Below are 12,917 nucleotides of genomic sequence, written 5' to 3'. Positions count from 1 at the left end.
GCTGCATCCTGTTGAGGTGTTATTGGTTTCAGGGTTGAAGTGGTCGGTCCTGGTTGATTGGAACGTCCCCTTGGGGCAGGTCATCGGTGACACCTGAGAGTTTCCACAAGGCTGTCCTTGACCTGGTCTGGTCTGCATGTAGATCCATTCTGCAAAAGTCAAATATATAATATAGTATGTAGATAAAAAATAGTCAAACAGACAGAAAAAAAGGGAGGCAGTATATAAACCCAAATTTTTACTTATCAGTAGAAGGTAACAGGGCAGTTGATAATTTGAAACACAAATTTTTATGATAGTGTGAATAAAACATTTCATGGTCAGTGTTAAGTTTTATTAAACCACCACATAGAGATTTACATGTATATTAACAAGGTTTCTCAAAGCCTTCGGAGCACCTTGTCAGTATTAGATTTGACATTTCATGCAGTACAAAGTACTACAGTTTGTGACCAAGCCCCGCTGGATTTCCCCAAACATAGCTGTTGCTTCTCATTTTCCTCTCCTCCCTAAATTCATACATTTCAGCCACGCCTTCCTCTGCTCTGACATCACAGTGAGGCACATTATGAGGAAATGAAACTAAAGTTTGAAACAGTCCGCCTTTTTCTGTTCAGGCATGGCAGAGTCTCGGAGGGATCTGCTCTGCTGCGGAATCTGCCATCAGCTTCTCAGGAATCCTGCAACTTTACCCTGTGGCCACAGCTTCTGCATGCAGTGCATTACCTGCTCCTTGAACCACAATGAGAGGAACAAGTCCCCATGCAGATGTCCTGAATGTGGGCGGGTGTTTGCCTCAAGGCCTCAGCTGAATAAAAACACAACTGTGGCTCAGAAGAGGCCCTGGAGGTGTATGGAGACAGAAGGCCCTTCATGCTGGAAGCACCAGTGTCCTTTGGATGTTTACTGCTGCACTGATGAGCAGGTTATCTGTGCAACCTGTGCTTCTGTGGACCACAGAGGACACACCATTGGACTGGTGAGAGAAGAGCGGAAGAGGAAACAGGTAAGTCAAATGAAGGAATGTCAAAAATGTCACTATTTAAAGTAGTAATCCAGCAACAACAAACTTGTCAACCCTATTTGATCCAACAAGTGTCAACAAGAGCAGGCTTGTCGACACAATTGTTTAATTTGATCTGGGAGTCGACATTTTCCGTGAGTGTTTGGTTGATCAAATCTGAATCACTGCACTTCAAACAAAAGTAACTCCACATAATCAGCTGAAACTGTATATTTCCAAACTGAAAGCATTTCATCATTCATGCAATGACTTTTTTCACCACATACAGAGTGTCCATAAAGTCCCTTCACAATTTAACAAATTTATTACAAAAGCAAATGAATAAACTCAAGAGGACCCACAGGTTCTAGATCCTCTGATCCAGTTCATTCCTTTACCTGATTCAAATGATAAGCCTATCATCAAGTTCTGCAGAAGCCTGATAACAACCATCAGGTGTGCTGGAGGAGGGATACATTTAAAACAGGGGTGTCCAATCCTGGTCCTCAAGGGCCGGTATCCTGCATGTTTTAGATGTATCCCTCTTCCAACACACCTGATTCATATGTTAAGCCTGTCATCAAGCTCTGCAGAAGCCTGGTAACGACCGTCAGGTGTGCTGGAAGAGGGAAACATCTAAAACATGCAGGAAACCGGCCCTTGAGGATCAGGATTGGATATCCCTGATTTAAAACATGGAGGATAGTGGCTTCGAGAACCAAGATGTGGACCAGGGTCTTATGTTAATGGGTCAGTTTTAACCCATGTCTTAAATCAGCTGTAAAATGCACTAAAACAGTTATCTGTCATCCAATTTGTTTCTCATCTCTTGGTTTCCTTGTTAGCCTTCCTTATCCATGAAAATATTGGTTTTAATATTTTTGGCGTGGGCCTTTTTTTTGTCAGTATACCCCTCGATGTGCACTCTGCAGTCACCAGCTCTATGCTGAATTGACCTCACTTGCCTGGACATGCCTGACTTTGCTTTTTTTGTTTTTGTGTAGGTATACTGGATAACAAGGCAAAATGAGAATTTCCAAAAGCTCGCGATTGTTAGAGGAGCTGGCATCAGTGTTGGCTGACAGTGCACTTAGGATTTTAGTTTTGGCTCTTATTATTGCTTTATAATCTTATTTTAATAACTGGATTGAAACTGACGCTAAAAACACAAAGGTCATAATTTTAACCAGAGCATTTTATAAGTTTGTGAAAAATTTTTTTTTTGTATTATGTTGTTGAAATAGAGGTCCCCAAAAAAGTCAATAAGCCTTGATGCAATAAACATGTTATGTGGTTCTTTTCTGCATGTAAAACCTAAAATGGGTCAGTGCTGACCCTAACACAAGAGGAAGGATAATGCCAAACTGCAGCAGTCCGCTCTGTCTGAAATTTGTGTGATGCCCGAGGCACACAGAGTCCACTTCCCTTTTATAATATAGGATGAAAAGTAGATATTGAAGTTTTTTTTGCCTCATTTAATTCACCTCTATATGGACACCATTAGTTGCATGAAGCACATCTAGATGGTACTGGATTTCTTGCCATTTTGGCTGTATCATAGCTTCAACAATGGTGTCAGTGACATCAGTGATCTTTTGCTTCAGGTCGTTGATGTCCCCTATCTTTGTTCAATACACAATATCTTTAACACAACCACATAGAAAGAAATCCAGGGCAGTGATATCTGGTGAAGGAGGTGTCCAGGGTATTGGGCCATCCCTTCCAATCCACTGGTCTGCAAATTTTTGATTTAGGAACTGATGAACATGCAGTCCCCAATCTGGTGGTGTACCATCTAACTGGAAAATGATGGTTGGTTGAAGGTCATCCAGTTGTGACACCTAATATTCAGTCAAAAGGTCAAGGTAAACATTTACAGTAATTGATCTCTCGATGAAGAAAAATTGACCAATGATTTGATTGCACATGATCCCACTCTACACATTCAAACTTTGATAACCACTGAGTACATAGAACAAATCTGATTAACATATCACATGCAACTGATTTTAAGGTCCCTTTAATGGTTTTTAAATGTCTTAATGGTCTTGCTCCTTATCTTTTAGACTTGCTTTTACCATATGAACCCTTGCGGACCCTGAGGTCCTCTGGCACTGGCCTTTTAATTTTTCCAAAAGCTAATATGAAAACTCACGGTGAGGCAGCTTTTCAGCATTATGCCCCTCGCCTATGGAACAGCCTGCCAGGGAACCTGAGGACCGCAGAGAATGTAGACATTTTTAAAACCAGGCTCAAGACCCACTTCTTTAATCTGGTTTTAACTAATGCCCCTTTTTTAGCTTATGTTCTTAATTCCTATCGCTCATAGTTTTTAATTTGACTTCTAACCACTGCTTCTGTTTTATCTTTTTTAATTTATATTCTTCTAACCAATGCTTCTTTTTATCTTTTTAATGTTTTTTATTTATCTTCTCATTATCAGCGGGGGCCCTCTGCACCAGGGGCCAGCTGTGAGCTCTGGTGGCTGTGGCGCTCTCATGGGGTCTGCTCCTCCCAGGTGGGGTGGGGTCCCTGCCACTGCGATGCGGTCATGGTTCGGCCCTCTCTCATTGGTCAGGATGCGACTCTATGATGGTGGCGCCGGGTTGCTGGGGGTGGAGGCCGCCCCCTGGTGTGGGTGGCTCCCTGTGATAGCACCTCCTCTCTTTTGCTTTATGGTACCCTGTGCTCAGCCTGTTTCTTTTCTATATTTCTTCATCTATTTCTTTTTGTTTTACTGTTAATTATGTATACTAACACTGGGTACATGGGTGGTGGGGTGTGTATGTGTGTGGCAGTAGTGGTGGTGGTGTACTGATTTTATATGTAAAGCACTTTGTGTTACATTTCACTGTAAGTAAAGTGCTATATAAATAAAGATTAATTGATATTACTTTTGTAGTACATTTTTTAAATTGTAAAGAGACTTTGTGGACACCCTGTATATCAAACTGTAGAATAAGCTGCTGATTGTTTACCTCTTATGAGACTTTCAGGTCAATGTGTAGACTTAAACAATCAGAAAATCAGGTCCATTCAGATTTCACTGACATTAGGTTTATGTATTTTTTTTTAAACTCTTACTGTACTGACAAAGCTAAATGAATCATATATATGTCCATCAACACAAAACAAGGAGCAACTGATGATGATGAAGAGAAAATCCAAAAAGTTAATCCAGAGACAAGAAGAAAAACTGATCAACAACAGGGAGATCTTACAACAAATTGAGGTGAGTTTTTTTTTTTTTAATTTAACCATTAAATCAAAGACAGAGATGCCACATAAATACACAGACTCCACTGATCCTGAGACTTGTGTGTAAAACAGGAGAAGGCGAGAGAGATAGATGACTACTGTGAAAGCATTTTGGCTGGTGTCATCGATTCTCTCCAGAAACATTACGTCTCAGTGAGGGAGTTGATAAGCACTCTGGGGGAGAAAACAGCAGCTCAAGTTCAGACCAACATGAAGAACCTGGAACTGAAGAAGAAAGCGATGAAGACGCAATATGCTGAACTGGATCAACTTGCACAAACTGACAGTGACGTTCACTTCCTGCTGGTACTGTGATCACACCTCCTGCAGATGTTTGACCTGGATTTGTGTGACAGTGATCACTCCATCCTCTCTGTCTTAATCTTCTCTCCCAACAGAAATGGCCCTCTCAGTGTTATGATGTTCAAGCAGACCATTTTCATGTTTCATCGGATCCATTACTTCCTTTTGTGTCAATAAAAACAGCGGTTGAAAAACTCGGGAACCAACTAGAGGCATTGTGTAACAAGGAATTTGGTGCAATCGTTCAGACTGGTGTGTATTTTTAACATGCAGTATTCTTTTCTCTGACCAATGGCTGCTGGTAATTTTTCTTGTTTAATTTTTCTTCATACAGTGAGAAATGAATCACAACAAGAGTTTAGAGGTGGAACGGAGGAAGAGGAAATGCAGCAAAGACATGAAGCCGCTACTCCAGAGTCCTATGGTTTGTACCACAACACATCTGATTCTGACTCTGTAGAAATGCTAATGGTATATTGTCTCCTCCTCGGATAGACATTAACGTTGTTGAAATCCTTAAAATGGCAAAACCCCATCATAAACTTAAGCAATGCGTGTGCAGAAACACTCGTGTTACTGGTTGAGGTAAATTGTGTCCGACGAAGACTTCTGGTTGGTGCCTGGAGGTGGAAACTCTATAGGAGTAGGAGATCCTGGAGGTGAGATGTTGTGATGACATCTAGTGTTGCTCCTTTGGTTGGTGTTGCACTAATTTATGTTACTGGAGACTTTGCGCCATTCCTTTTTCTCTGTTTTTCACATGTTCTCTCCATACAGCAGAAGTCTGGGCATGTGGTGCCTCTTCACGTGAATGACACTTGTCGATCACTGGAGTTGGTTCTTTATGAGTTCTGATTCAATGCTAATGGACTCAGTGTGGTCCAGCACTTGAAGATTCCCAGTGCAGAAATATGACCTTGTACATGGCAGTTTTCCAGTTGCTTGAGTGCCTGTGGGTTGGTGGAGTAGGTCAGTTTTGCGGCACTTTGGATTCTTCAAGGACCAAGAGTGTCATCTCAACCAGGACTTTCTGAAGGAAACTGAAGCACCTCTTTATTTTTGCCAGCGAGGGGATGAAGTTCAATGAATGAACCATCCAGATGGTATTGGATGTACTTTATCTCAGATGCTTCTACCATATCCCCAGTGAAGACAACCTGGCCGATCATGCTTCTGTAGGAATCCAATACCCCTCAAGTACTATCTAGAAGGCTTCTTGCTGAGAGAAGGCTTTTGTTGTTGATGATATAGTAGAGAGGCATATTTTCCCAAACATTCATGGTCATCGTCTCATAGCAGCAACGATGACAGTCACAAAGATTCTGACTAAAATGGAGATAACATCAGTAGAAGTCAGCTTTGCTTCCCTTATCCTTGTAGAGAATAAAAATAAAGGTGTCACAGAAGTTGTTCGGCATATTTTCCTTTTTCAGATGCTCTGTAGGACATCACGAAAGGCCTTGATGACCTCCTGCCTTGTACACCTTATCAGGGATCCTCCTGATGCTGGTAATTTACATAAAGCATCGGCTCAAATTTATTTCAAGTGGGATTATATAGAATAGGCAGTGTACTTCCTGCAGTAGATCACGGTCAACAACAGCCCCATTTGAGAGAAGCATACAGTAGACAGGACAAAGAAACAAAGCATCATAAAAAGCAGCTGAGCCTCAAGATGAAGGTCCAAACAATTCTTCCACCACTAACAGAAAAAGACAGACTACTCTTGCACCGTCTGATGTTTAATGTTCTGACTCCTCCACAGATTTCTCTGAGGTCAGCAGCACCAACACTCAACCAACTGTAGAGCCTAAAACCAGGGAGGAGTTCCTGCGATGTAAGTTCTGTTCACGACTATTGATTTATTATGTCTGCACTTTACCATAGTATAATAGGGAAATTTATTTTACCTTGTGTTCCAAACATTCGCTTCATAATACTGTTCAAATGATATGTTTAAGTGATATGTTTTATTCTATGATGCATTATCCAGAAATACAGGGTGTCCATAAAGTCTCTTAACAATTTAAGAAATTTATTACAAAAGCAAATGAATAGACAAATCTGTGGAAATTATTACAAATTGAAAAGAAGATATTGAAGCTTTTTTGCCTTATTTAATACACCACTACATGGGCACCATTAGTTGCATGAAGCACATCAAGACAGTACTGGATTTCTTACCATGTTTGCTGTATTATAGCCTCATCAGTGGTGTCAATGGCATTAGTGATCTTTTGCTTCAGGTCCTTGATGTCCCGCATCTTTGTTCCACACACAATATCTTTAAACCCTTCTGCTGCCTTTGTGTTGTGTATACCAGTGGTTCTCAAATCTGGTCCACAAGGAGCCCTATCCTGCATGTTTTAGATATTTTCTTCTTCCAGCACACCTGGAAGCCCTTACATCGTTATCAGGCTTCTGCAGTGCCTGGTGATGAGCTGATCACTAATTGAACCAGGTGTGCTGGAAGAGGGAACTATTTAAAACACGTGGGATAGGGGTCCTTGAGGACCGGATTTGAGAACCACTGGTGTATACTGCAGTGTTGGGCAGTAGCGTCGCTACTTGTAGTGGAGCTAGTAACTAATTACAGTTCTCAGTAGCTTGGCGGTAACGTTACTATTTCCTGAATCAAGTAACGTTTCAGTTGCTTAACCCTTTTATTGATCAAGAAGTGTGGTAACGACCACAGGCGCTATTTTTATATGGATTAACACAGTTGAGAAGCAGTGTGTTGTCTAGAAAAATTTAGTTGTATAATTCACAACACAAGCACTCAAGATTGTTCAGGAAGGGGGCACACACGCTGCCTGCAAAGGACTCATTATATACCAGGTGTTTCACCCGGAGCGGGCGTGGTTTACTGGAACGTTGCCGTGCACATTCTTGGTAGTGCCGTGCCTGCGCTTGTGGACCGCGTAGCAGAATCTGAACGGTGATGGAGCTTTCACCCACTTCCTTACTGATGTTCTCCAACATCTTACCGCGTCGTTGCTGCCGGTACCAGTGAGCGGACAGTGGATATGGGATGGAGCAGGCCAGGCGCGTCCTTTCCATGGCGGAGTTGGACATGAGACTCGCACCGGCGCACCCGATATCACCACCTGTCAGATGACGTCATTCACTTCAGTGCAGACGGAAATGGTGTTCTGCAGAAGGGTCAATGTATAATTGAGGGACTTTTGAAGTCCATGGGATATATCTTGAATTCACTGTTATTAAAAGTAAAAAAAAAAAAAAACAAAAACGAAATTTTTCAATGTTCATTATGATCATGTCTTTACAAATTCCATAATTATTAATTATGGAATGACTTATGGAATCACTTCATAAAAATGACTGGATATACTAAAATGTCAGCTAAATAACTGTCCAAATTTAAGAACAACCACCCTCTAATTAGCTAAACAATAATAAAATTAACTTATTCAAAAATAGCTTTGACAGATATTTCTTTTTTGGCAATATGTCAAATTTTATATGGAAAATAAGAAATTGTAAATCTGCGAAGTCACTTTCAACTAAGTTACCCATTACAAAAACACCTCTCAAGGAAGTGTGTTAATTCCATATCACATGACCTGCTCCACATGATGTCATTTCCTCTTGAAGAAAACACTGGCCAGACTCCAAGGTATGTTTGTTTCTACTCTTTCTTAGTGATTTAATATAAACTAGTGTGAGTCAAGTGTGGATTTATCGCATGTCAACAGTGTTACTACAATATCTTTATAAATAACTTCCAATTTCAAATTTTCCTGAATTGTATATACAATATTTAGAAGACTCTTTCTGTAAAAATGCCATGTGGTGTTTGGTTATAGGCAGCCATGTTGATTTTAGGCCTGAAATCAGCAAAAATGTCAACTATGATACCTGCAGTGGTGGAGAATCGCAGCTCCATTAAGTGAAAGTCATACAATGTATTGGTTCTACCTGTTCACTTAACACAGGTGATTCCACTAATTATCCCATCAACCTGGATGAGGAGTTGTACTCACCAAAATGGGCTGGTTCAGTGAATGGTTGGAACAAATACATGGCAGGACTTTTCCTTTATAGAGCTGGGATTCTCCACCACTGGATTCTTGTCAACAATGTTACCCTGTAAAGGGAGCTCAAAAAGTCCTGCAATTATATATTGACTGGGCGACAGGTGCAGTGGATTGTACTTGTGCCTCACAGCAAGAAGGTCGAGGGGTTGGTTCGATTCCAACACCGGTCAGTGGGGGTGGGACCTTTCTGTGCGGAGTTTGCATGTTCTCCCCACGTCAGTGTGGGTTTTCTCCGCATACTCCAGCTTCCTCCCACCATCCAAAGACATGCGCTGATAGGTGTTAATCTAAATTGCCCATAGGTGTGAATGTGAGAGTGATTGGTTGTTTGTCTCTATATGTCTGCCCTGCAATGAACTGGTGACATGTCAGGGTGTACTCCGCCTTCGCCCATAAGTAGCTGGGATAGGCTCCAGTGACCCTAGTGAGGATAATGAATCAATGAACATCCGATCATTGTTGGCTGAGGTGTGTGGAGGTTGATCACCATAAAGGCTCTTTTCAGAGCTGCCAAACCCACTGTAAAGAGCATTACAGCCGGTTCCCCTCTCTGTTTCTCTGGTTAATGGTTGTGACACAAGCACTAAAGTAACCAGTTTATCAGTGGTGTAGTGGTCCCTGGAGAAGTGGGTATACTCTCAATTTTTGCATTTTTTTAAAAGTATGGACAAACTGAGCTGAGCAGTTGGAAATGGCAGCCGATGTTAATAATTTGGACGAACCTCTAAGGTCAAAAATTTATAGGTCTCCTTTTGTCAGGCAGGGCTTGCGGGGTCTACAGTGGGTTGTCGATGGCGGCCAAAGCTAATTATGCATCGTTGAAGATGGCCATGGGGCAGTGTATGGATCCATGTGACAGCGATGATTAGAACAGGGCTAATTTTTTCTCTCAGCAAAGACTACATAATGAGACTGCCAGCGAATTTGGCATTGCACTGTGCCATTTAATAGTCAAAGCTTACCCCTCTGCAGACATCCATATACAAGACCTGTTGGCAAAGGACCATTTTGTTACACATGGGAAATGGGGATCTGTGGGTGAGTCTTTGTAGCACCAAACCTGCTACTTTAGAAGATGCAACCAATCTTGCTGCTGAGCGTGAGCTTATTAGAGGCCTGGAGAGAAGTTATACAGTCTCTGATGCCAAAATGTGTGGGGTTGGGGAAAAGCCTGATAATGATCAGCGAGTTGATGCCCTTCTCACAGTTGTGGAAGGCCTAGGACAGGAAGCCAAATCTCTGCAAAACCTTCCCCTGGATCCTTCTCTTCAGTTTTGAACCCTCCTCTTTTTGCAACTAAAACATGCACCCTTGCACCTAGAGAAGAAGTTGATACCGGGGGTGGGGTTCCTGGGAGTGTGAATGTAATCGGCACCTGAGACAGAACTGTTCCTATCTGCAGGAAAAATAGAGGGGTCGCTCACAGAGGGCTAAATGTCCACCCCCTTCCTTTGCTTAATATGGCCTCTGATGGGTTAAAGGGTGGTTCCAACTACCTTAAAGCTGAAATCGGTGGATTTGAATGTTATGTCCTTGTAGACACTGGAGCCTCATGCTCTGTTATCCCTAATCAGTTGTGGCTTATGATAACTATAGGGGCCTGTGATATGGAGAACTATAGGGGCAGGACCACAGCAGCTAAGGGGGAGGAATGCATGTTGCAGGATGTTTTCAAGCCATATGTCAGTTTGAGTCTCTCGCTCTTGTTAACAAGTTTTTAGTCTCTGATATCCTCACCTCACCCTATGTAATGCTGGCCTATCTTGGTAGTATCCATGCTAGCACCTCTTTTACTCAATATCAGGTTTTGTTTGGACAAGAAGCTGTGTTACCTACTGATGTCATGTTGAATGCTGGTAACCAAGAGTCCTTCACCTCAGTGGATGATTATGTATCAAACCCACATGACACATTGTCATCCGTGGTAGAGGCAGTTCGAAGACGTCAGACCAGGCATCAGAACAGCAAAAAGCCTCATATAATTTTAGGGCTGGTTCTCTGTATTATTTTGAGGGAGAGCTGGTCTGGGTGCAGAATAGGGCCAGGAAGCGTGACGTGTCCAAAATTACAGAGATGGTTTAGTGGCCCATTTAAGGTGATTGAGAGGATGACAGATGTCCTCTATAGACTAGTGCCAATAGAGGGAGGACCAGAGAGTGTAGTTCATTTCAATCAACTCAAACCTTTTGTTTCTCCCCTGCCAGTGCCATCACAGCAGGTTTTGGGATCCAGAGAAAGGGTGCAGACCAATTGCAGACCACGGAATCCTCAAGGACGGCGTCCAGAGGTCCCATTAGGTGCCAGCTGGGTCCACCGTCATCGACTACATAGGGGTGCCTCTGGGTCTACAGGAGAGAGAGCATCACCAGTAAGCCAGGTTGCTGGCAGCATCAGTGGAGAGGGGGGTGCTGCAGGTGGCAAGGGAGCCCTACAGCAAAACCCAGCCCCTGCCTCTACTGATGGTCTGTCAGCCCTATTGCCATCTTCTGGAGGAGTGGTGCCTGCAGCCAGCTCGAAGCAAGAGAGTCAAGTATCATATGAGGGACATCTACAGCGACAGCGGAGGCCACCTGCGTGGTCGCAAGACTATCAGATGTCATCATAGACTCGAGGACGAGTCTTTGTTGCGGGGGTGGGGTTATGTGATGTGATTGAAGGTGGGCGTGGGCTGCTGAGATTGAGCAGATTGAGAACAGGTGTGGGAATGTGAACAGGTGTGTATGATTACCGAAGAGAGAAACTCTGGGTTTTGGATTGAAAGAGACTGTCTGTCTTGCTGAGTGGGCGAGTTATGTAATTACTCCTTTTATTTATATTTGTGTTATTGTATGTATTTTAATGTGTAGGATAGTGTGAGCGGGAGCTCAGTTGGGGGAACTTACCTGTACAGTGTAGCGAGGGAGGGGCTTCTACTTCTTGTGTGACGTCACATGAGTTGCAGTGCAAGACAGGTTGTGTAGTCCAGCAAGTATGGAATTTCAGTGTTTCCACTGGAGGGTGATAGCATGCTGGCTTTGTAGTGTGCCTTAAAGTTTGCAGTGGTTTATTGTAGTGGGTAATAGTGGGAGCCTTTTCCAGAGCCCTAGCAGTGCAGAACCCCCCTGGTTGCAGATCGCCCCTCAGTCCTTCTTTTATGAACTGTATTTTTCTATTGTAATATGATTATTGTATTATTATTATAACCACTCTTCTCTGGGTGATTATTGGACAGCTCTGACTTGGTGACTTTAAGTTCACCACTGGTTGAACCACACATTTCATTACAGTATTATGGGTCACACAAGCAGACTGCATGAATGTAAAATGTATTCAACATGAGGCAAACATAGTGTTTCAATTGTTTTTTGAACATTTATTTAAATAAAATACTTGAATCTGAAGTTGACAATGCATCCTTGTTCATATTTCACCTTAAATAAAGCAAAACCTATCAGATACTCAAAAGTGCACTGTCCGTGATATATGTGATGTGTGCGATGCAGGATGTAGAGTCCTGCCCCTGGATGAAACACCTGGTTTTTCGTGAGTCCCCTGTCTGCACAGCCATCCAAAGTGTTCTGTTTACTGCCCTCGACTTCCACGTGACTTTGAACTCCTGTCGGACCGTAGTGAACATTAACTACATCCTCGTCTGCAAATGTCTGTAATTGGCCAGCAATCTTTGCTCTTTAATTTTAATTACTCAGGTATGTAATTGATAACCCAGTGGAACGGACTTTGCATGAGTTTGGAAGCATGTAGTTTCCTATGTTTACCGCCATGTTAAGTTGGCGCAACTTAAAGTAGCTTCACATGTAGTGAGCTACTTCTGCGGTGTTTGTGTAACTTAGCTTGCTACATTTGACTGGGTGGTAGCTTCTGTGTAGTGAAGCTTCATTCATGGCAGAGTAACTGGTAGCTAATAGCTCGCTACATATTCGAAGTAACCTGCCCCACACCACTACTCTGCTACCCTTCCAGAGGGCGGTTGCCGCCGCCAATGACGAGGGCAGTGAGAGAGCGGTTTATATGCAAAGTTGGGTTTGATGGGCTTCCTTGGACCCAGAGGGTCCATCTGACCTGATGAAGGCAGTGGGAGGGCAGTTTATATGAAAAAATTGGTATCCAGAGGGTCTCTTTGACCCAACAAGGACAGCGGGAGCGTGGATTATGTTCAAAATTGGGTCTGGAAATGTTTACTATAGGAACCCACCAACATGCAGTCCCCAATGTGGTGGTGGTGCACTTGGAAAATGATGGTTGGTTGACGGTCATCCTGTTGTCGTGCCACATATTCAGTCAAAAGGTCAAGGTAA

The 12,917-nt window shown here is 42.7% G+C and overlaps 1 protein-coding gene across 1 annotated transcript in view; it reads left to right on the top strand.

Moving 5' to 3' along the window:
* The first annotated feature begins 617 nt into the window (after positions 1–617).
* The window catches only part of LOC115418872 (tripartite motif-containing protein 16-like protein), a 16,720-nt gene continuing 4,420 nt past the window's right edge, over positions 618–12,917 (top strand). The window contains exons 1-6 of the mRNA XM_030133402.1: positions 618–1,006; positions 4,140–4,235; positions 4,334–4,567; positions 4,660–4,816; positions 4,899–4,988; positions 6,330–6,401. Of these exons, the coding sequence (XP_029989262.1) occupies positions 620–1,006; positions 4,140–4,235; positions 4,334–4,567; positions 4,660–4,816; positions 4,899–4,988; positions 6,330–6,401 (1,036 nt within the window). The 5' untranslated portion in view covers positions 618–619. The remainder of the gene's footprint in view (positions 1,007–4,139; positions 4,236–4,333; positions 4,568–4,659; positions 4,817–4,898; positions 4,989–6,329; positions 6,402–12,917) is intronic.

The sequence above is a fragment of the Sphaeramia orbicularis genome, chromosome 5 (assembly GCF_902148855.1).
Source record: "Sphaeramia orbicularis chromosome 5, fSphaOr1.1, whole genome shotgun sequence".
NCBI lineage: Eukaryota > Metazoa > Chordata > Actinopteri > Kurtiformes > Apogonidae > Sphaeramia > Sphaeramia orbicularis.
The sequence above is the reverse complement of the archived record's forward strand: the minus strand, read 5'-3'. Positions and strand labels throughout refer to the sequence as shown.